Source organism: Diabrotica virgifera, chromosome 1 (assembly GCF_917563875.1).
Source record: "Diabrotica virgifera virgifera chromosome 1, PGI_DIABVI_V3a".
NCBI classification, from domain to species: domain Eukaryota; kingdom Metazoa; phylum Arthropoda; class Insecta; order Coleoptera; family Chrysomelidae; genus Diabrotica; species Diabrotica virgifera.
The window spans coordinates 120,264,312-120,287,544 of record NC_065443.1 but is presented as its reverse complement, the minus strand read 5'-3'; the positions used below and the strand labels follow the sequence as shown (position 1 = coordinate 120,287,544).

Sequence of the window (23,233 nt, the reverse complement as noted above, 5' to 3'; positions counted from 1 at the left end):
TCCTACTACATCGATTTACTCGATATTTTCACAGTAAGTAGGGAATAGCTCATGAAACAAAGTTTACCCTATACCGATGTGCACTTTTATCTTGAAGGTGGTTCCCACCCCTTCTCGGAAGTAAAAAATGTTTTGGTTAAAATAGCCATGGAAGATGCTAGAGAACCTACTCGTAATTTTAAGCAAAATCTGTTCTCTATAATTATTTTTTGAAAACTCAATACTTTTTGAGTTATTCGTGGTTGAAAATTGGCCAATTTCATTAAAAAATGACATCTTTTCGGACGGATTTTTGTGAATATCTTAAAAACTATGCATCTAACAAAAAAAAATATAAAATATTTCTGTAGGTTATAAAAAAAAACAAAGAGATTCGTTCCTTCATAAATCTTCTAATTAAAATAGAAAGAGGGATATGGTAGGTAAAAAGAGTTTGTTTTTTTGCTGTATGCTCAAATAGGTGTATTCAACTTAAAATAACAGAGAAAAGGTCGATTTTAGGTGTATAATGATACATACATACAACCTTTATAGTGCTTGAAATGACCTTTAAAATGAGCAATATTAAATATCGATTGCATTCAAACTAAGCGAGATATTCTGCAAAAAATTTATGACTAATGTATTTTAAGAAGAAATGAGAAGTATATTTAACCCCTCATCCATTAGATTTTAAACACATTGTTTCCTTCTACAATACTTTTTTTATAGTGTTATTTATATGTTTAAAAAGTTGGTCTGGTTTAAAATGAATAGTTTTTGAAAAAAATAAGATCAAATTATATAGCGCATTTTTAAATTCTCTTAAAAATCTTCATTTTTCTCCATGTTACTCGAAAATGATAAGAGATACGAAAAAAGATACCACACAAAAATATAGGGTTTTTTAGATAAAAATTTCCATTTTATTTGTCATTACTGCATCTCTTATCATTTTCAAGTTACATGGAGTAAAAGGAAGATTTTTAAGAACATTTAAAAATGCTCTCTATAATTTGATTTGATCTTTTTTTTTTCAAAAACCATTTATTTTAAAGAAATAACACTATAGTTAAAGGTATTGTAGAAGAAAAACGCTGCATTTAAATCTTGATGGATGGGGGTTAAAATTACTTCTCATTTTTTCTTAAAACACATTAGTTATCAATTTTGTTTGCAGCATACCTCGCTTAGTTTTAATTTAATGGACCTTTAATATTGCTTACTTTAAAAGTCTTTTCAAGTACTATAAAAGGTATTGGACCGTTTCTCTGTTATTTCAAGTTGAATACACCAATTTGAGAATGTACCAAAAAACAAACTATTTTCACCTATTCTCTTTTTGTATTATAACTAGAAAAGTTATTAAGCAAGTGTCTCTTTGTTTTTTATAACTTACAAAACTGTTGAATATAATTTTTTTAGTTGGATGCATAGTTTTTAAGGTTTTCGCAAAGAACCCTTCGAAAAGGTATTATGTTTCAATGATTATTTCATTCATAGGAGATTCTGACCAATAGAAAGCTACAGAAATCTAAATTAGACTGATAATTTTTGATAATTTCCCGTCGTCAAGTATATTACGTCAGATGCCCTTCGTTGCTATGAAAAAGTACATTCAGTGACATTCATGACAATTAATGTTTTAAAAATTATAAAAGTGATGACTTTCAACCGTAAAATATTTATAACAACTGTGTGTTTAATTGTAATAATTTGTACTTACATAAATAAATTACAATAAAATTTTGGTTTTGTACATTTTTATTCATGAAATAATCGCAACAAATTGCACTCGACCTCTAAAATTAATATACAACTTTTGCCCTCGTGACACTTTGACATAATTTCATTCGCCTTCGGCTCATGAAATTAAAACTGTCAAAGTGTCACTCGGGAAAAATTCAATAATTTTAGAGCTCTTGTGCAATTACTACTGAAAATGTCCAATTTTCAACCACGAATAACTCAAAAAGTATTGAGTTTTCAAAAAAAAATTATGGAGCAGCTTTTGCTTAGAATTAGGTTCTCTAGCGAATTCTGTGATAATTTTAACCAAAAAATTTTTACCCCTAGGAAGGGGTGGGAACCACCCCCAAGATAAAAGCACACATCGGCATAGGGTACACTTTAAATTAGGAGATAAGTAGAGGCTAGACCCAAAATTTCACTAAAATCCATGCAGTAGGATAGAATTCGGAGGTAATATCCTATTCTTGCTCCCATTGACTGGCGTATAACCTCTAGTGAAGCTCATGAGAGATGCGATGAAAGAAAATTTAATTTAGCATTAATTCGCTTAAAATAATAAAAAATATCAGATGATTCCATATAATATTGGCTGAGTGTATGTCAGTATTGGGGCAGCAAATTTGTATTGGGGCCAGGCTGCATGTATTAGAGTTGCGAGTCAGTGCTCTGAAGAAGTAAAAATCAAGCGCGGAGTTCGACAAGGCTGTATATTGTCACCAATGTTGTTTAATCTTTACGCTGAAACAATCTTAAATGAAGTCTTGGAAAACGCAAAAGAGGAAATACTCATTAGTGGTATGCTTATGAACAATATCGGATACGCAGATGACACCTTGTTGCTGACTGGATCAATTGAACATCTTCAAGCGTTATTGAATCGAATGGTGGCATTCTGCGCGATATATGGACTCAAACTCAACGCAAGAAAAACAAAGTTTATGGATATTAGTAAACAGGCAGCCGTAAATAATAATAACTATAACGTAACAATCGGTAATGACTCAATTGAACGAGTAAGTAATCTTGTATATCTGGGTACTCATATTAATGAAAGCTGGAACCCTAGTACAGAAATAAAAAGTAGAATTGCCAAAGCAAGAAGTCTTATGAAATTTAAGAAAATGCTGTGCAGTCATGATCTAAATTTATGTTATATATTCCCAGTACTACTTTACGGGGTTGAAGCATGGACACTGACAGAATCGCTTTTAAAAAACCTAGAAGCATTTGAAATGTGGGTCTACCGCCGTATTCTGAAGATCAGTTGGGTAGAAAGAGTCACAAACGAAAGGGTTTTGCAACGTTTGAATAAAAGTTGCGAAGTAGTGAACACGGTTAAAAGGCGCAAATTGGAATAATTTGGTCATATAATGCGTCACCCAGAAAAATATGACATACTTCACCTTGTCATGCAAGGTAAAATAATGGGAAAAAGAAGTGTGGGCCGCCGTACAACTTCTTGGCTTAAAAACCTACGCCAATGGTTTGGGAAAACTAGCACTGAACTATTTCGTGCGGCTGTAAATAAGACAATGATTGTTAATATGCTGCGCAACATGAGAGCCAACGATCGACAAGCGGTCTCGGCACCTTAAGAAGAAGAATATCAGTATTAATTGATATTGATCGACCAAGTTGACAAAATATTAATAACTTTTTCCAGTATTTAACATTCTTATTTTTCATGTGCACTGTCCGTTGCGAACGTTGGCTATCATTATAGCAACTTTAATTTTGTTTGCAGATTTTCTGAATAACTCGATCGATGTTACTCAAAACCATTGGCTAAGTATTGAAGCTATGGGAGTCTTTTTTTTTTCTTTTTTGCTTTTTTCGGGTCCGTGTTTGCTCTCTATTTTACTCTGTACTATCAGTTGGAGTATAGGATATTTATCATGTCTCATAATATGACCGAGGTATTAAAGTTTCCGGTTCTTAATTGTGAAAGAGATTTCTTTTTAAAAATGTATAAATATTTTCAATTTCTTTGCAACACGAAAATGAACAGCTGCACAATGCTCTAGTTAATTCGGAGAGTGCAGGAAGAGTCTATACAGGTTTCGGAGGTCTTTTCCCCCTCATCAGTAGTCCCATATCCTCTTCTCTCCGATTTCCTCAGGCATTACACTTTGGGCCTTTCCGTATTGCAAAGAAAGAAATGTCACGGTTGAACTAGAGCCATCTATCAAAAAACAAAGTAAGTTATCAATCGAAGTAGCACAGAAAACGGCAACAAATATCGTTCCCATACCACCAGATTGACAACAGGTGGAATACTTTCTTTGGTTACACCTCCTGAGATTTTCAAAATTTATAAATCAAACAAGATGCCGAGGAAATTAAGATGAGATAATTTTAAATAATTCGCAACTCATCTGCTCAGCGTGGTATAAGTTCCAACAAGAAAGATTCCTTAATACCCCTGCAAAAGAGTAAATGAATTAAAAATGTATAAATATTTTCAATTTCTGCTGCAGCTGCTGCATTTTCGTGTTGTAAAGATATTTAAAATGTTTATACATTTTTAATTCATTTACTCTTTTGTAGTAGTATTAAGGAATCTTTCTTGTTGCAACTTTTACCACGCTGAGCAGATTTGTGAATTATTTAATATTCTCTCATCTTAATTTCGTCGGCATCCTGTATGATTTATAAATTTTGAAAATCTCAGGAGGTGTAACCAAAGAAAGTATTCCACCTGTTGTTAATCTGGTGGTATGGTAACGATATTTATTGTCGTTTTCTCAGATTTCTTTTTGTTTTCCCATTCGGCGCAATACCTATACGTTGGTGGTGTCAGTCGTCCAGGATATTTTTAGGATACATCGGAATATTTAACATAGATAAAAATAATATATTCTGGCTGAATAATATAAACGCCAATTATTCTTTTTTTTTTAGTTTATGTTGGCTAATTAATATTATTCATAGTGGTTCATGGTGGTTCATAATCGCTAATTAATTTTATTTGCTATCAGTGTTTATTAGTTTAATTGGCGTTGTATTCACCAACTATAAAAGCACGCAATGAATTTTTTCCCTCAAATCAGTTTTAACTTTTGCACCATCAGTTCTTGTTTTAACATATAAATTCACAATGAAGTTTGTAGTACTTTGTGCCTTAGTACTTTACTGCTCTTCGGAAGTGTTAGGTAATCCTGGTAGGTCTCTTTGTACTTTATCAAAAATATTAGAATATTCAATATTACTATTATTCAAACTCATAAACTTAAACACATAAAACTTTATTAATTAAACATATACAGTCGGAAAAATGAAAGAATACCCATGAAAGATCACATCAATCACTTATTTTGTATTGGCTGTCTTTTTCTATAAATAACAAATGTTTGTTATAGAAAAAGACAGCAAATACAAAATAAGTGATTGATGTGATCGTTCATGGGTATTCTTTCATTATTTTTCCGACTGTATATAATATACACCGTTATTAGGCGCCAACGCCCTTCCGGTAGGGATCTATGGAGTTGTATCACCAAGACGCAAGCTCTTATCCCTTGCCATACCGTTCCTCCATGGACCGATCATACACTAGCTTATTCCAGACAAAGCCGTAGATTCTGTAGAATTTAAACTACGACGTTGGCCTTTTTTTTCAATGACCGGGCCGCGATTTTACAAAACATACCCGCTCTCAGCACAAGCTCCGCCTACTACGAGTACGTCATTCAGAACTGTAAGTATTCCTAACCGATATCAACACATTTTACTAAATTTATCCAAAGAGGAATTCTTGGAGGGAATAATAATGAAGTTTTATGGTTTAATAAATGTTTTATTCTTTAACCTGCAATAAAACATGCAATAAAACTTACAGATAAACAATAATTTTAGTGGGTTGTAGGCGCAAAATTTGCTTGCAATGCTCTTTAAATGTATTCGTTTTTTTCGAATCCTGAGAAAACTAATTAGTATTTTTGAAAAATTTAAACGCAGAATGAAAGGTTACATTATTATAGTCGGTTCACTAAACTCAGACACAACTGGCTAGTGATTTTAGTAGGTAATTTTTGTTGTTGTTCGCCAATTTTGCCAAAATTGACAAAATTACCAACTATTTAGTAATTATTAACTATTTAGTAATATTTTTTTGTCAATTTTAACAAATTGGCAAAATTACTTACTAAAATCACTAGCCAGTTGTGTCTGAGTTTAGCGAACCGAATATACCAAGGGCTGAAAGTCCCTGAACACTTCTATAATGTTTATTTTAACATGTTACAGGGGTAAAAAAAGGGAAAATTGAGTGTAATTTTTAATTTTAAATATCTTATTTAAAAGAACATCGAAAGACATTTTTCGTACGTATTTAGGTAAAACGATGACCACCAACAAACTAATGACCACACTCAGGATTACTGCATAATAGTTTGTTAAAAGGTTCAAATGGCACCAATTGTGCTAGAATCGGGTATATTTATAAGATGTATAGGTGTAGGTGCGGGTAGGATTCTTACAGTTCTGGATGGCAAATGCGTAGGAGCCAGAGCTTGTGCTGAGAGCGGGTATGTTTTGTAAAATCGCGACCGGGCCGGGGATCGAACGTTGACAGTAAATCCGCTAGATTTGTCGATCGAGCGCCTCTGCCCCCTAAGCCATCTGGCCGAGTATTCATTAATACTACATTGTGTACCTAGTATGAAAAGCTTAACATTCCCGAACGATGTAAAGATTGCCGTCGAGGCGCAAGCCGAGACAAAACAATACAGAGTCCGGGAATGTGGCTTTTTCTACCAGGTACTCAATACTATTTTTCCGAAAATCGAACATTTAAATTATATTAAAATAAACATCATGTTAAAATATTCAAATAGACATACATAATTATTATTTTGACTCAAATATTCGTGATATCACCAAATACAGGTTTTCTCACCTAGTCCAGAAAGCCACTGCGCATCCGCTAGGAAAAATATTCTGATTCGGATTTTTTTGCACAATCTAACTCAAAAAGGTTCCCTCTTAACAAATTTGCATGTTGCCAGGTCCAAAAGTGGGTCAAAAATTTTTTAAACGTTTTTTTTGTTTTTTCCTAAAATTATTTTTTTTTACATCGAACAAAGTTTTTTTTAGGTTTTTTGGATCATTCCAAATAGAAAATGTATGTAGTAACTTTTCTCTAAAGTTGATAGTTTTTGACATATATAAGCGATTAAAAATTTAAAAATTTCGAAATCAGCCATTTTTAACTCTGATAAACTAAGTGAAAAACTGAAAATTTCAATGTTGCAAAGGAAGGTAGATATTCTTTAAATATCGATTGATGAAATCCCGAAGAGTCTTTTGCAATACAGTATCGAAAACCCCTTTGGTTTTTAAATGCTAATCAAGCGGGCGGGACACTATTTTCAACTGTTGCATGTATATGTAATATGCGTAAATATATGTGCGGAAAAATATTCTGAATCAATTTTTTTTCACCATCTTTCTTGAAAATGTTCCCTATTAAGAAAATTGGAATGTTGCCAGAGTCAAAAATGGGTCAAAAAATATTTTAAAATTTTTTTTAAACTTCAAATGTTTGCCGACTACATCTATTTGGCACACGACTGGATTTCAACAGTCGATGTTTAAAGAATATAACCCTATCTTGTCAATATTGAAATTTTAATTTTTTCACTTAGTTTCTGAAGGTTAAAAATGGCCAAATTCGCAACTTTTAAATTTTTAATCGCTTGTATGTCAAAAACTTTCAACTCTAGAGACAAGTCACTACAGACCTTTTCTTTTTGGAATAATCCAAAAAACCTAAAAAAAATAATAATTTTAGCAAAAAACAAAAAAAAACGTTTAAATAATTTTTGATTCACTTTTGAACCTGGCAACATGCAAATTTGTTAAAAGGGGTTATTTTTGAGTAAGATTGGGCAAAAAATCCGGATCAGAATATTTTTCCTAGCGGATGCGCAGTGGCTTTCTGAACTAACCATAGAAACAAAAATATTGAATTGTTATATTTGATACATTTGCTTATTTGGCAGTATTTTTGGTGTTTTCTTGTGTTTTCTGTGATTGTATTCATTTTAAAAAGCAAAATTACCTAATTTAATCTCTATCCCTTAAATTCGTTATTTATTTTTTGCCATTTTTATTAATTGTCTTTTTAGAACTTTGAGGCTCTTGTTTTCTTCAATTGTTTGCTGAATTTATTAGTTTTTATATTTTCGGTTGTCTGTCCTAATAGATTTTTTATTTTTTTACTTATCTCTCTAAGTTCATGGTGTTCTTTACTTCTATTACTTTGCATTTTTCTCCTCTCTTCCATTAGACCTGGATCCCGCGTACCAAAAAAAGTTGATTAATAGCAAGCTGAAAATTTCATAATAGCTTAACGGTGTCTAGTCGGACAAACTTTGATGTATGGGAACACTGGAACAGGGAAGCTTTAATTATGGAACAGGTTAAAAATTTAGAACCTTAGACTATGAAAACGTTCCATGTATTTTGTCGGACAGAACGTCCAATTGATTTGTTACCATTTCATTAAACTCTCATGCAAAAATCAGACTGGTGCTTATCACCAACTGGGCATTTTAATGAGTGTAGCACGAAGAACATGTCAAATGACAGGAATCATGTGGGTTAGTAATAGCAGTCTGATTTTTGCATGAGAATTTAATGAAAGGGTAACAAATCAATTTTATGTTCTGTCCGACAAAATACACGGGAGGTTTTCGTAATCTGACGTTCCAAATTTTTAAACTGTTCTACAATTAAAACTTTCCCTGTTCCAGTGTTCCCGTACCTCAAAGTTTGTCCGACTAAACACCGTTAAGCTATTAACAAATTTTCAGCTTGCTATTAATCAATTTCTTTTCGGTACGCGGGATCCAGGACTATAGACATAATGTCACAATTCCAATTTTTTGTGTAGATATAATTTGTTAATGTTTTGGTTTGCCTCATTTTTTATGTGAACGTTTTACTTTGACCAATTTTGTAAAGTTAATAGAAGATTTTGATATTTTATTATTTATAGATTTGAAAGTATATTTTTCCAATTTTAATGTATTATATATTTATCTGAATATTTTTTTTCAGATAAACCACAATGTAAAGGTATAGCATGTGATATACCAATCTGCCCTCCTGGATATATATTGAAGTATCCTGGACCTAAAGATACTGCTTGTTGTCCCAATTGCGAACGTAAGTTAATTTAACCAAACTATTGCCACGTTAACACTTGTCCCCGTTCCATATCACCCCACACAATTACATAATTGTACACCATCTTCTGTTTCTTCAAGTTCAATCTCCGAACGGAGGTCGGCAATCATCATAGCTCTTCGGAATTTAGAGACGGCTGCTCTAAAAATTTCATTAAATGATCAAATGATGATAAATGGTTAAATTTTGATCATTTCATGTACATTCTCTCAGGTTGCGTGGCTATAATATTCTACGTAAGATCTTATATTCTATATAAGAGAATAAAAGAAGCCAAAGAGGCGTGGATTAAAGAACAGTGTGAAGAAATGGAAACCTATGAGAAAAAGTACGATGCGTTCAATATGCACAAAAAAGTAAAAGAGATAACAGGAACCATAAAGAAATGCCAAATAGGTAAACTTAAAGACAAAGATGGAAATCTTATTGTAGATCTAGAGAATAAAATAAAAAGATGGACAGAATACCTGAATGAATTATTTGAAGACGATAGAAACAACTTAACTCAGATAATTATTGCAACTGGGCCAGACATATTGAAAGAAGAAGTTGAATACGCAATAAGAAACGCTAAAAATGGAAAAGCAAACGGACTGCTGAAATCCCTACAGAACTGCTGAAGCTTTTGAATGATACCTAAATCCGTAACCGTAATATTGCGTATATTCAATACAATATACAATACTGGTATAATACTGCAAGAATGGTTGCTGTCTACGTTTGTCACCATACCGAAGAAAACTAAGACAATGCAATGTTCAGATCATCGAACAATCTCCTTGATGAGTCACCTGCTTAAAATATTTCTTAGAGTCATCCACAACCGAATCTATCAAAAATAGACATCGATATTAACGATACACAGATGGGATTCAGAAAAGGATTAGGTACAAGGGATGCTCTCTTTGCCTTGAACGTTCTAACACAGATATGCCTAGATGTTAACCAAGAGGTACACTCCTGCTTTATAGACTTTGAAAAGGCCTTTGACAAAGTACGCCACAGTAAACTCAAAGAAATCCTGGAGAGTAAGAACATTGACACCAGAGACATACAAATAATATTAAATCTGTACTGGAATCAGCGAGCTAATATAAAAATAGAAGACCAAACATCGGACGAAATAGAAATACGTAGAGGGGTAGGACAGGATTGTATATTGTCGCCGCTCTTGTTTAATATCTACAGCGAACAAATATGCCAAGAAGCTCTCTCATATGCAAACGAAGGGATAATAGTCAATGGAGAATTATCAATAACATTCGATATGCTGACGATACTGTGATAATGGCAAGAACAGCGGAAGGTCTACAACATCTAGTTGAAAGTATGAATGAGATATGTAATAACTACGGCATAAGGATGAACGTCAAAAAAACCAAATATATGACCTTCAGTAAGAATCCAATAAATGACACTAGTATCACAATAAACGGTACCCAACTTAAAAAAGTAAACGAATACAAATACTTGGGAACCCTTATCAATGAAACAGGTGACCAAAATCACGAGATAAAAAGACGTATTGAAATTGCCAGGTCTACTTTTATAAAAATGAAAAAATTATTTTGTAATCGTGATATTAGTATTCTTCTACGAACTAGAATGTTAAAATGCTATGTATTCTGTACTTTGCTCTACGGTGTTGAGTCATGGACTCTTAAACAGAGGAATATTAAAAATCTTGAAAGCTTTGAGATGTGGTGCTACCGCCGTATACTAAGAATAAGTTGGGTGGATAAAATTACAAATGAAGAAGTAATACGCAGAATAAATAACGAGCCAGAAGTTCTACTGAATATAAAAAAGAGAAAACTTGAATACTTAGGCCAGCTGATGAGGGGACAAAAGTACACATTCCTACAAAATATAATGCAAGGAAAATTCCAAGGACGAAGAAATCCAGGCCGTAGAAGAATGTCCTGCATGAGAAATTTGAGAGAGTGGTTTGGCTGTACCACTAACGAATTGTTCAAAACAGCAGTAAATAAAATTAGAATCGCCCTAATGATATCCAATCTCCGATAGGAGGGACACTCAAAGAAGAAGAATATTCTACGCATGTCTATGCTTCTTTTGCCCTGAATCATTCCCTCTTTAATCAATTAAAGCAAGTTATACAGGGTGTCCAGAAACTCTACCGACAAAATTTATTTGGTCCGAAAAAGCTTGCTGAAGGAGCTAGAGCTCTTTTAAGGTGGCGTTTTGTAATTAGTTTTTCTTAAATACCTCCAGAACGCGTCTATGTAGTTAGAAAAACAAAAATTGGTTCGCATATTTATCTTCCAAAGGTAAATCGATTCCATCTATTTCGAATTTCTAATACTGGCCATAGGCGTCCGTTTTGGGTAGGGAAACGGTTATTTTATCGCATAACTTTTTTGTCTTTAAATTTTAAGAATCTTTGACTCTGGATTATAAAATTGTGAGATATTTTAGTACTTAAAGGTACTCTTGCCTAAGTCGGTAGGACACACCGTTTCCTAGAAAAATCGATTTAAACATTTTTCGTCTCTTAAATTTAAAATAAAATTGGAAAAAATAAAAAAAAAACGGTGTATTTAACCAACTTAAAGCAAGAGTAACTTTTAGTACTACAATACCCCATAATTGAATAGTCTAGTTTCAAAAATGCTTAAAAGTTAAGACAAAAATGTTATGCGATAAAATTACCGTTGACCTAACCAAAACCGACCGCATATGACAGATACTAAAAATTCGCAATTAATGAAATCGATTCATCTATGCAATATAATGAAACGTACAAGTTTTCGTTTTTCTAAATAGTTTTTTTTTGAATATTCTTTTTGAAATTCAAGAAACGAAAATTTTTCAAATTAATTTTACCTGAAAACTTTGTATTCTATCGACTTAAAGTAAGAGTACCTTATAGTACTAAAATACCTTACAATTTAATAATACAGAGTCAAAATGTTCAAAAGTTAACGACAAAAATTTTGCGATAAAATAACCGTTGCCCTACCCAAATCGGACGCCTACGACCGGTACTAGAAATTCGCAGTGGATGGAATCGATTTATATATGAAAGTTAAATACTCATACCAATTATTATTGTTTTTCTAAATAGAAGCGTTCCGGAGGTATTTGAGAAAAACTAATTACCACACGCCATTTTCAAATAGCTCTAGCTCCCTTAGGAAGCATTTTCGGGCTAGGTGAATTGAGTTAAATTGTCTTAAAATTATCTGAGGAATCTCCTGTCTTCATTTGTCGGTAGAGTTTCTGGACACCCTGTATATCGCTCTACGTGTAATATATTCAAGATAGTAAAATTTCTTGTTTCGATTGTATATAAGATTTCCATTTCTTTAACCATCTTTCCCTTTGTATGTGACGTATTATAATATCCATGACATTTCCAGAATTCTTCTATCAACTTACAACTCGAATGATTCAAGTTTTCTCATTAATGCCGAGTTCAAGATCTAAGCCTCCAATCCATAAAACAAAGTCAAGAAAACGTAGCACGTAGCCAACCTAATTCTTATCTCTAACTTGAAATCTCTTGTGCAGAGCATTCTTCTCACTTTGTGAAAATTCGCTCTAACCTTTTCTATTCTGATTTTAATTTGCTAGGGATAATCTTATCCGGAGTTGATATTGTTCCAAGATATATCGCACCTTCGCTCAAATAAATAGTGTCACAACTCAAAAAATAAATAAAAACCGTTTTATTCCACTAACAGTTTAATAAAACTACAAAATCTTATCTCAAACAGTGTTACGTTTATATAGTCTTTTTACTACAATAGCAAGATTACGTAGGTCAAAATATCTGATATTAGAGCACTGCCAAATCATTAGAATGTGACTTTTCATCATGGCCACGTTAATGTCATTACTTGTTTAATGTCAGATATTTTCTTTGTTTTTGTTTACTGTACAAATAATATCTCTAACTCTTTATACTAATTAACGATGCCAATCGGTTTTCATTTCTTGACGAAATATATTAATAATAAGCCGAAATATTTGTAATGTTAATTAACGCAAATAAACATCAACTTTAAAATTGACATTTCTCTAGCACAGCTTTACGACACCCACACGGAACTGGCCGATCTTGCAAAAGTGTCAACATGGTATTATAATTAGGAAAATTAATCGCGATTACATTGAGAATTTTATAATTATATTAATTAAATAACTAAAAACATTTTTTATTATTAATAATATAAATTTTATGAAACAATCCTTTAAGTTAAATACTCCAGAAAATAATAATTTTTTATAAATATATTAGACAATCGTACACTACTGATGTGACAGTTCTGTGTTGCTACATTTTTATTTCAACACAATTTTATTCAAAATATATCTTTAAAACACTGTACTGTTTTTATAAGTACCTACATATATATTATATTAAATATAGCTTAATTTAAAAACTATTGTAATTATTGTTGTGTATCTATACTATGGTGTATTCCACGAATATACGTCTGTTTTGGGTTATCGCGACAACGAATATTTTAGTGTGCAATATAAGAAGTACATACGAAAGTATTTTGCTCTAATAATTACTCCAATAAACAACAATATAATTTGCAATTTACTTTCGTTCTTCATATTTTGCACAGTAAAATATTCGTTGTCGCGATAATCCAAAACAGACGTATACTCGTGGAATGGGGTATATTGTGTTTGTGTTTGTAATGAGAAACATAAAATATGCCAAATCAAAATGCTTCTTTAATAGATTATTTTGAACAAGAACGAAATAATGGGATTCCCTTTTACCATTAACTGCAGAGAAGTAAGTTAAAGAATTTAGATTATTTCTTAGATTAGGTTTATTATAAATAAGATTATTATTAGATTTATAGATCAGAAAGTTTTCTTATTAATTTTAACGTTTGCAGCTTAGTTTTAAAAATATTAAATAATTTTTTTTAATGATTATATCTACACTATGATAATATTGTTGTTAATTAATATATTTCGGCAAGTAATGAAAACCAATTGACATCATTATTAGAATAAATAGTAATAATTATAGATATTATTTTTATAGTAAACAAAAAAAAAAAGAAATATATCTCTGACAAGTAATGACATAAACGTGGTCATGATGAAAAGTCACATTCTAATGTTTTGACAGTGCTCTTACGTCAGAAATTTTGACCTACGTAATCGTGCTTTTGTAGTAAAAAGACTATAGTTCAAGTATTTGTCGTTAGATGACACTATATTGTCGTTAGATGACACTATATTGTCGTTAAATGACACTAGAGTCATTATATGATTAACTAAACTCAACGGTTCACCGAACATCAACAGTGTCACATATCGACTTGTGCAAAGCATTTGTCCATCCAAGATGTGTATAAAGTGTCGTTTGTCGAGTTAAGACAGTATATTATTATGTGATTACTTTAATCAAAAAAATCTGCATATTATATGCCCAAGAAACGGGACATAATCAAAACAGCTGAGGAAACTTGCGGGAAAGCAAAAATAGCAAATACTAACATGAGGAGAACGGAATGGTGGACGGAAGAAATACGAGAGAAAATAAAGAACAAAAAAGACAAATGGAAGAGATACCCAAGCATAAAACAAACGGAAGATTAGGAGGCATATAAAGAAAAAAGGAAGGAGGTTAAAATAGCGGTGAAAGCAGGAAAGGAAAAGTCATGGGAGAGATTTGGACAAAAAATGACAAAAAATTATAGGGAAAACCAAAAACCCTTCTACGGCGCATTAAAACAATTTAGACAAAAGAAAGAGCACACGATGCCGAATATAAAAGGCAAGAATAGAAACGTACTAATAGAAGAAAAACAAATAATGGAAAGATGGAGAGAACGTTTCAAAAAGTTAACTCATGCAGACTCGGACAACATAGGTGAGATACAAGAAAGGAATGAAGAACAACAAGTGGAATCCATAACAAGAGAGGAATTAGTGAAAGCAATAGAAAGAGTTAAATTGGGCAAAGCACTAGGCAAGGATCATATCACTCCGGAAATGATAAAATTCATGGGGACAGAGGGAGTGGATAGCATGAAAGAACTAGTGAATGATATCATAAATAGAGCAGAATTACCAAAGCACTGGAAGAGAGACATTATATTACCAATACACAAAAAGGGAAACAAGAGAAATTGTAATAATTACCGAGGTATCACCATATCAAGTATCCCTGGGAAGGTATTCCTAAGAATAATAGAGACACGAATAAAAACCCAAATATAAACAACTATGGAAGACACACAGTGTGGATTCAGGAAGGACAGAAGCACGCAAGACCTAATATTCGCATTAAGACAAGTAAGTGAGAGGTAATTTAGAAGAATAGAGAGATACATATGTGCTTCATTGACCTGGAAAAGGCATTTGACAGAATTAGAAGAAAAGACGTATGGAAAACACTAAAAGGAAGGGGAGTCGAGAGACACATAATAGAAGTAATAAAGGATATGTACAAAAATAATACAAATACAGTAAAAATCAATAACGAGGAATCCAGATTTCACTTTAAGTCAAGGCGCCCAACAGGGATGCGTGCTGAGTCCACTGCCAATCTAAGTGGTACTGGATGAAGCGATAAAGAAAGCTAAGAGAAGAATGAGAAAACTAACATTAGGATACTGGCAAATGAAACGGACTTAATTATCGGAGCTAGTATTTTCAAACGACATGGTATTGATAGCAGAAAACAGAGAAGACTTACATAAGAATCTTGAAATCCTAGAAGAAGAACTATCAAACATAAATATGAAAATTAATACAAGGAAAACAAAAACAATGTTAAGTTCAAATACGAGGAAGACACACGCAATATAATTAGACGGGAAACAAGTAGAGCAACTGGAATATTTTAAATATCTAGGAGTAATAATCGAATCAAATGGTAAACCAGACGTGGAAATAAAAGAGAGAATGGGACGAACAGGAAGCATATTATTTATCACTACGAAAACAACATTTTTGGGGAAAAAAGAGATACCGGAGACAGTAAAAACGGCAGTCGTTAAATCGGTATTTAGACCAACAATTATGTATAGCAGCATGACATGGACATTGACGGGGAGACAAAACTCTAGAGGCAATGCTATGGAAATGAGGTTCCTGAGGAAAATAGCAAACAGAAAGAGGACAGACAAAATACGAAACGAAACAATTAGACAAATCTAAAACTAGAACTAATCAATGAAAAAATAGTAGAGGGACAACTTAGCTGGTTCGGACTAGGAATGGTGGTTGTTGACAAAACACCGGTTTTCTATTATACCGGTTTTTTTACCTACGGTTTAACCTAGCGGTTACAACCGGTTAGTCCAAAATAGTCGGTTTTTTCAGTCATAGCCAATACCCACTAGGTTACATTTACCTTGCGCTTTAGTTTGCGACACTGCATTCGAATCCATGTCAGTATAGATATTCAGGACATAAGACCAGGACAAAAATTTTGTCAAGAAATAACCAGGACAAAAAACAACCAGAAAAACCGATTATTGCAGAGGAAAAAAACCGTTTTTACGTTAAAACCGGTAGGTTGTTCCCATCAATAGTTCGGACACGTGTGTAGAATGTCAAACGAGATGTTAACAAAACGAGTGTTCGAAACGAGAATGCAGGGAAAAAACAAAGGGGAAGACCAAGAGTTATGTGGGTAGATGAAATCAGGAAAGAAGTCGAGAAGAACGGATTGACATTGGAAAGTGCAAAAAACCTAACGCGAGATCGGAAAGCACGGACACTACAATGCCAAACTCAACTCCACCAGCCTTACACCTAAAGGTAGAAAGGCTTAGTACTAAGTAAGTTAGTAAGAAACGGCACACATTTATCACTTATTTATTTTTATTTTTGCAGTATTTTTTGTTTAATATTGGTTACATCATTAAAAAGTATAAGTTTGTAGATATAATAATATTATATTCTGTACTGCATGCGCCACTTTTGATAAATAATATTTCGCAAATATTTCGTTATTTTATCTGTATAGTGTCACAACTAAAAAAAAATATTTGTTTTTTAATATTTTTAGCAGAATTAATACACTATTTTTTAGAGCTTCAAAAACCTTTGTAACTGACTTAAATATTTATTATACTAATTTTAACAATTTTTGAATTGAACCAGGAAAATTCTCCACAAAAATGTTAAACGTCGTTTTCTCGACACTTTGCTTTTTTACTTATGACACATGACACTGTTTGAGCGAAGGTGCGATATGCATATTCGTCATCTCAATTGTATTATACTATAAGGGAGTGCAATTAGAACGAAAACATGCATTGTTTCGAAAAAATTCAGACAAGCTTATATTTTTCTAAAACTTTTTTTGTTAGTTTATATATATATATATATATATGTTAAAGTAAAAAGTTCTACTCGCAGATTTGGCTGCTAATTGTTTATTAATTGTTTAAACAATAACAATTGTTTTGCATTAATAATTTTAAAAATATCGTAAATTTCATCATTCTACTTTGATCAAATCTGTTTTTATTTTGTTTTTGATTATGCTGAATCCGGATATGGCATTGCAATTTGAAATTTCTTATACAGAAGCTCTAATACAGTGTGTCTGCGTAGCTAGGAACCACATGGAAAATTTTTTATTATAAATTTTACGACAAAAATTATTCTTAATAAAATGCTCTGGATAGTCAAAAATCTAAAACTTAACCATCAGATATCAAATTTTATCAATTTTATACGAGTAATGTCAAAAATATGAATTTCGTTAAAGAGTAAAGTACCTTTATATTCCAGAATATCAAAAAATGCTATTATGAAAAGTTCTTTGAAATTAGAAACTGTCTAAATATATAATTACATCATTGTAATCGAAAAAAAAGTTTCTCAAATTACGGATACTCATCATCATTTTGTTACAATTATGATAACTATTTTATTATCACTTTTACGAAAAAAGTTATTCTTCACAAAATGCTCTACCTGGTCTAAAATCTAAGACACAATCATCAGATATCAAACTTTTTTAATTTTATACGAGGTATGTAAAAAATATTAATTATGAGTTAAGTGCTTTTATTATTCACAATATTTTTATTAGTAGGATGTAATTGAACACTAAAACAAATTTATAATTCCAAACAACTTTCCTTTATAAAAATTTTCGATATTGTGAAATGTAAAGGTACTTTACTCTTGAGTGAAATTCATATTTTTTTACATACCTCGTATAACATCAATAGGTTCCAATTTACGCAGACATACTCTATAAGAGCTAAAAAATTTTTTTTGTTGAACATTTATTATTGTTGAAGGTTATTAATAAATTTATTTTAGGTAAGTTTTACAGAAAACAGTTTTGATCACTTTGTATATACATTTTTTAGCTGGTAATTTTCGGTTTTTGTATCATTTTTGGTATCTTTCTTAATTTTCATTCATCATCTTAAGAAATAGTTTATTTCATTTCTAAAGTAAAATAATTTAGAGCATTTTAAAGACTACATCCTAAGCTTTAAAAACGCACTTATGAAACTGTAATAGATCTGTTCAAACTTGAGTACTTAATAACGTCTTAAAGTGGTGGTAATTCTTTAAAACTACGAAGATTTCAAAAATTGCAATTTTTGAGACGTCATATCATTTGAATTAAATTTTTGAGATTTTTCTTGAATGAAACATCGTTTAGTAAGATGCTTGAAAGGTAAGTTGTGCAAAATTAAGCGTTTTATAAGAAAAATTATATTAGTTACACATTTTTAAATCATATTTAAACAAAATTCATGTGGGGCTCATTTTCCGCCCACATCGTACTTATGCCCACACATTTTATTTCTTTCTATTATAACCATAAGATAGCTTAATTATTCTTTTTCATGCTCAATTTGTAAAATTTTATTTGATTAACTAGTTAAAGAATTACATTAAAATAACTCAACCGTGCACTTCGCCGTACGTTAGTTTACAGTGGGCCAATGTTTGTCAGAAGGGTGACTTTAGCATTATAAATAAAAAATTATAGAAGATACAGATTTAATTTTAGAAAATTCTTTATATAAGATTTTTTTGTAAAATTTTCTGAATTTTTCAATGGTCAAGTCAGTTTTTTTCTAAAATTTATATTTTTGGAGTTATTTAAAAAAACATCTAATTTCGTAGTTCATTTGTTTAATAGAAAAAGAAGCACCCACTTCTCGAGTAGAACTTTTTGATATGTTGTTTATTAAACATTTCTTAATGAAATTACAAAAAGTTCTATCTTGTTTGATTTTTTCCGAAGTGAAAATCTATATGAACTCCCCTATTATAACTACTGTGAAATACCAATAACTTGCACACTAAATAAAATATTATTTCAGTTCAAAGATGTAACCGTATAATATGCGGTAAAACAAAGTGCCCACCAGGAACAAATGTAAGACTTTGGCCTGAAAATTGTTGTCGTTCCTGCGAACCACGCCGGTAATTACTAGAGTCTAACCCGCTTATTTGAATACCGGTTATAGGAATATCCCGGTTTAAGGAATAAAAATTTGAGGTACCGAAACATTTCTACTAGCCATCAATGATCGGTTACTAGAATATCCCGGTTATAGGAATAATTTTGCTTGGAACGAAGACTATTCCAATAAGCGGGTTCGACATAATATATATATTATTTATCGTGGCCAGATATCTCGTAACGAGACAATTCGTAATCTAGCAAGTGGTAACGGACAACTCGTAACGGCGAGAGTTCGTAACAGCGACACTTCGTAACGGCGACAGTTCGTAACTATACAAATTCGTAACGAACTATTCGTAACGTCAAAATTGAATTATTCTCTTTATTTTTATTAACGTGGAAACTAATTATTGTCATTACAATTATATTTTTTGTCCGCTATAACTTTTCCCATGCGTCACGATTCATTCTCAAATAAATTAAGTCAAAACATAAAGTAAAACGGACGTCCATGTGTACTTATATACATTTTGTGTACTGTATACTATATACGACATACATCTACGTTTCACTTTATTGACTTAATTTGTTTTAAAATTAATCGTGACGCATGGGAAGAGTTATAGCAGACGAACAATAATAATTGAAGTTATGTTTTTCAATTTAACGAATCAGTAACGGGATAAAAATGTTTAACTCATTTTATATTTCGTGTTTCAGAAATATATTAAAAGTCTTTAAACATAAACCATTATTTAAATACATACAAACTTTTAACAATATTAATAAACGTGTCTCCCTCTTATTGTTCATTGTTGCATATACCTAGACGTGGTGTTTAATTTTAATATACAGTGTGTCTGCTTAACCCATTAACGGCCGAGGCAATAAACAAAGAGAAATTTGATAATTTATTTATTAGATTGAATTGAAAACACATAAATTAAGACTAATGTACAACCAAAATTATTTTTTTCTCATGAAAGGAAAAACAGTTATTTTTAAACTTTTGTATTAACAAGACCGACAGGTATTTATTTATTACAGGTCAAAATATTCGCATAAAACTTGATCTATGAAAATTAAATCACAAATTGTATGAAATCTTCACGTAACCTTCTGGCGCGATTTTCTTATCACATTATCAGCTCGTAATTCCCAACTTTTACTAATAAGGTAGTGAATTCCAATCATTGTTTAACTATAGCCCTTTTGTTTTGAATAATCCTTTAAATACGTCTTAATAGACAAGGCAAAAACGGCGGGTTCGAAGGGAAAAATATTCCCATGAGATTTTTTTGCATAATCACATTCGTGAGATATCCCAGAATAAGGTTCAAGAAGTCGCCCACGTGAAAAGTGGGCCAATTTTTTTTTAACAATTTTTTTTTTAATCAAATTGCAAGAATCAATATTCTTGGCCCGAACAATTTTTTCTTTAATTTTTTGGACCATTTTGGACAAAATAGTTCTCTTATAATTTTTCTCTAAAAATGATCGTTTTCGACTTATAAGCAATTTAAAATTGAAAAAAACGAAAAATGGCGATTTTCAAGGCTTAATAACTCGGTTAAAAGTTATTATTATGAAAGTCAATATCTGACTAAATCAAAGTTTAAAGCCCCTCCTACAAGATCCTGAAGAAATTTTTGTCATTATTTTATTACTAAGCTGTTATTTTTAGGTAATAATAATAAGAGCCATGCACGTGTGTGCGGCCGCTGTAAATTCTGAGTGCGAGAGAGAAGCCATTCCAGCAGTCCAATTGTGCATCTTACTCGCACTCACATTTACAGCGGCGTCAATACGATCTAACCGCACATTGTGTTTAATTAAAAATAACAGCTTAGTAGTAAATTAATGACACAGATTTCTTCAGAATCATGTAGCGGCGACTTTAAACTTTGATTTAGTCACTTTCTGACTTTCATAATAATAATTTTTAACCGAATTATTAAGTTTTAAAAATGGCCATTTTCGCGTTTTTCAAATTTTAAATTGGTTATAACTCGAAAAAGATCAACTTTAGAGAAAAATTATAAGAGAGCTTTTTTATCAAGAATGATCCAAAAAACCTAAAAAAATAGTTCGGGCCAAAAATATTGATTTTTGCAATTTGATTAAAAAAAATTGTTAAAAAAAATTGGCCCACTTTTCACGTGGGCGACTTCTTGAACCTTATTCTGGGATGTCTCACGAATGTGATTATGCAAAAATATCTCATGGGAATATTTTTCCCAACGAACCCGCCGTTTCCGCCTTGTCTATAAATAACTTTTGAATTTAAATAAGTATTGAAAGTTTCACAAATAATTTTTCTACCTTGTTATGTCACTTCAACGCAAAGGAATTTTGGCTATTAGAAGCATGTGTAGTAGAAAAATTAAATAAACAACATGACAGCTTTAACACAATACAGAAAAATTAAAGGAATAGGTTGAATATTCAAAAAGAGAGGTATCGGAAACATAATGAACAAAAACAATAGTTATTTATGAAACAGTTCGTGAAGTACGTTTTTTGCGAACTCACGCTTTTTAGAGCACGAGCGACAACGGAGCGAGTGCTATAAATCGCGTAAGTTCGCAAAAATACTTCACGCACAGTTTCATACAATATTTTATCTACGATAAACAACTAAAAAAAGCTGTAGCTCTTCGTCACTGGAATTCATTTCTATTCTACAATATTTAGAACTTTGACATTTAAAAATTCTAACTACTTTCAAACTACAAAACTGTCAAAACTTTTGTTGTAATTCATTGCTCATATTGTCATCACCATGACAACGCGAAAGTTAAGGATTGTCACCATGACAACGCGAAAGTTATAACAGTGCGAAAAAGTAAATCCCATTTAAAATACATTGTTACTTCACGCACACTTTCTATCCTTCACGCACTGCTATCTATAATGACAGTTTTTACAAACTAAGAACTTATGAATAATATATGACATAGATTAGATAAAATAATAATTGAGGCGTTCTTTGCAAAAACCCAGTAGTCCTTTTTTTCCGAAAATGGACTTATGCCATCTATGGATTGAAGGAGTAATTACCTACGTTCCTTGCGTAAGAAACTTCCAGTAAAGTTACAGTAGTCCAAAATATAAGCGACAAAAGTATAGGCGATTCCGCATAAACCCCATATGTCAAGCGCAATTCCCTTAGTTAATGACTATTGGTGTTTTTGCGGGAAACTTTATCGCTTGGCTGTCAGTAGGTTTTAATAGGTTAAAGTTCCTTCGAATAGTTGTGTTTGTGTGATTTTATAAGTAAAGACCATTTTTCGTTCATTTTTTTATTTTGGTTTATTACTATAAATATCGTTTTTCCTATAAATTAATGAAAAATTCCTGCAAAAACCCCATATGTCAAATGAATAAATGTCCTTCATAAATAAACAAAAGGAAAAAATAATGTTATTTATATTGTAAACTGTGTGTAATCATCAAAATAATAAATCACTAATTTGAGAATTTCCGTAAACTTAATAGGGTTCAATTAAATAACTTTTTTTTAAATATCTCCGATGTTGTAAAAAGTGACATATGGGGTTTTTGCAAAGAACGCCTCAATTGAAACTGCAGAGAAAACAAATAAATGGGAAGCATGTATAAAAACCTACATACTGAAAAATGTATCATTATAAAGACGAATCTTTTCGAAAAACCTCTGAAAGCTTTCCATTGAATCGTGTTGGGAAAACAACTGATGAACCCAAAGCTGGCGATTCACTGGTTCTCTCGATATTACCTCCGCTTTCAATACAGAAATTTCTAATAATTTATTTTTCAAAATGTTTTGAGACATCGGTACTACGCGCTTACAAACTGCACCAGACTAAACGCAAAATGTAATAGGTCGGTCCGTTTGCGTTGGAAACGGATTCATTTCTACCGCATCTGGTCAAA

At 31.8% G+C, this 23,233-nt stretch overlaps 2 protein-coding genes across 50 annotated transcripts in view; both read left to right on the top strand.

The window, feature by feature from the left end:
- The window catches only part of LOC114330552 (uncharacterized protein DDB_G0274171-like), a 522,367-nt gene that overhangs the window by 282,393 nt on the left and 216,741 nt on the right, over positions 1 to 23,233 (top strand). The window lies entirely within an intron of this gene.
- Positions 4,794 to 23,233, top strand: part of LOC126880092 (uncharacterized protein DDB_G0274171-like) — a 75,526-nt gene continuing 57,086 nt past the window's right edge. Inside the window, exons 1-2 of the mRNA XM_050643772.1 lie at positions 4,794 to 4,892; positions 8,794 to 8,901. Of these exons, the coding sequence (XP_050499729.1) occupies positions 4,829 to 4,892; positions 8,794 to 8,901 (172 nt within the window). The 5' untranslated portion in view covers positions 4,794 to 4,828. The remainder of the gene's footprint in view (positions 4,893 to 8,793; positions 8,902 to 23,233) is intronic.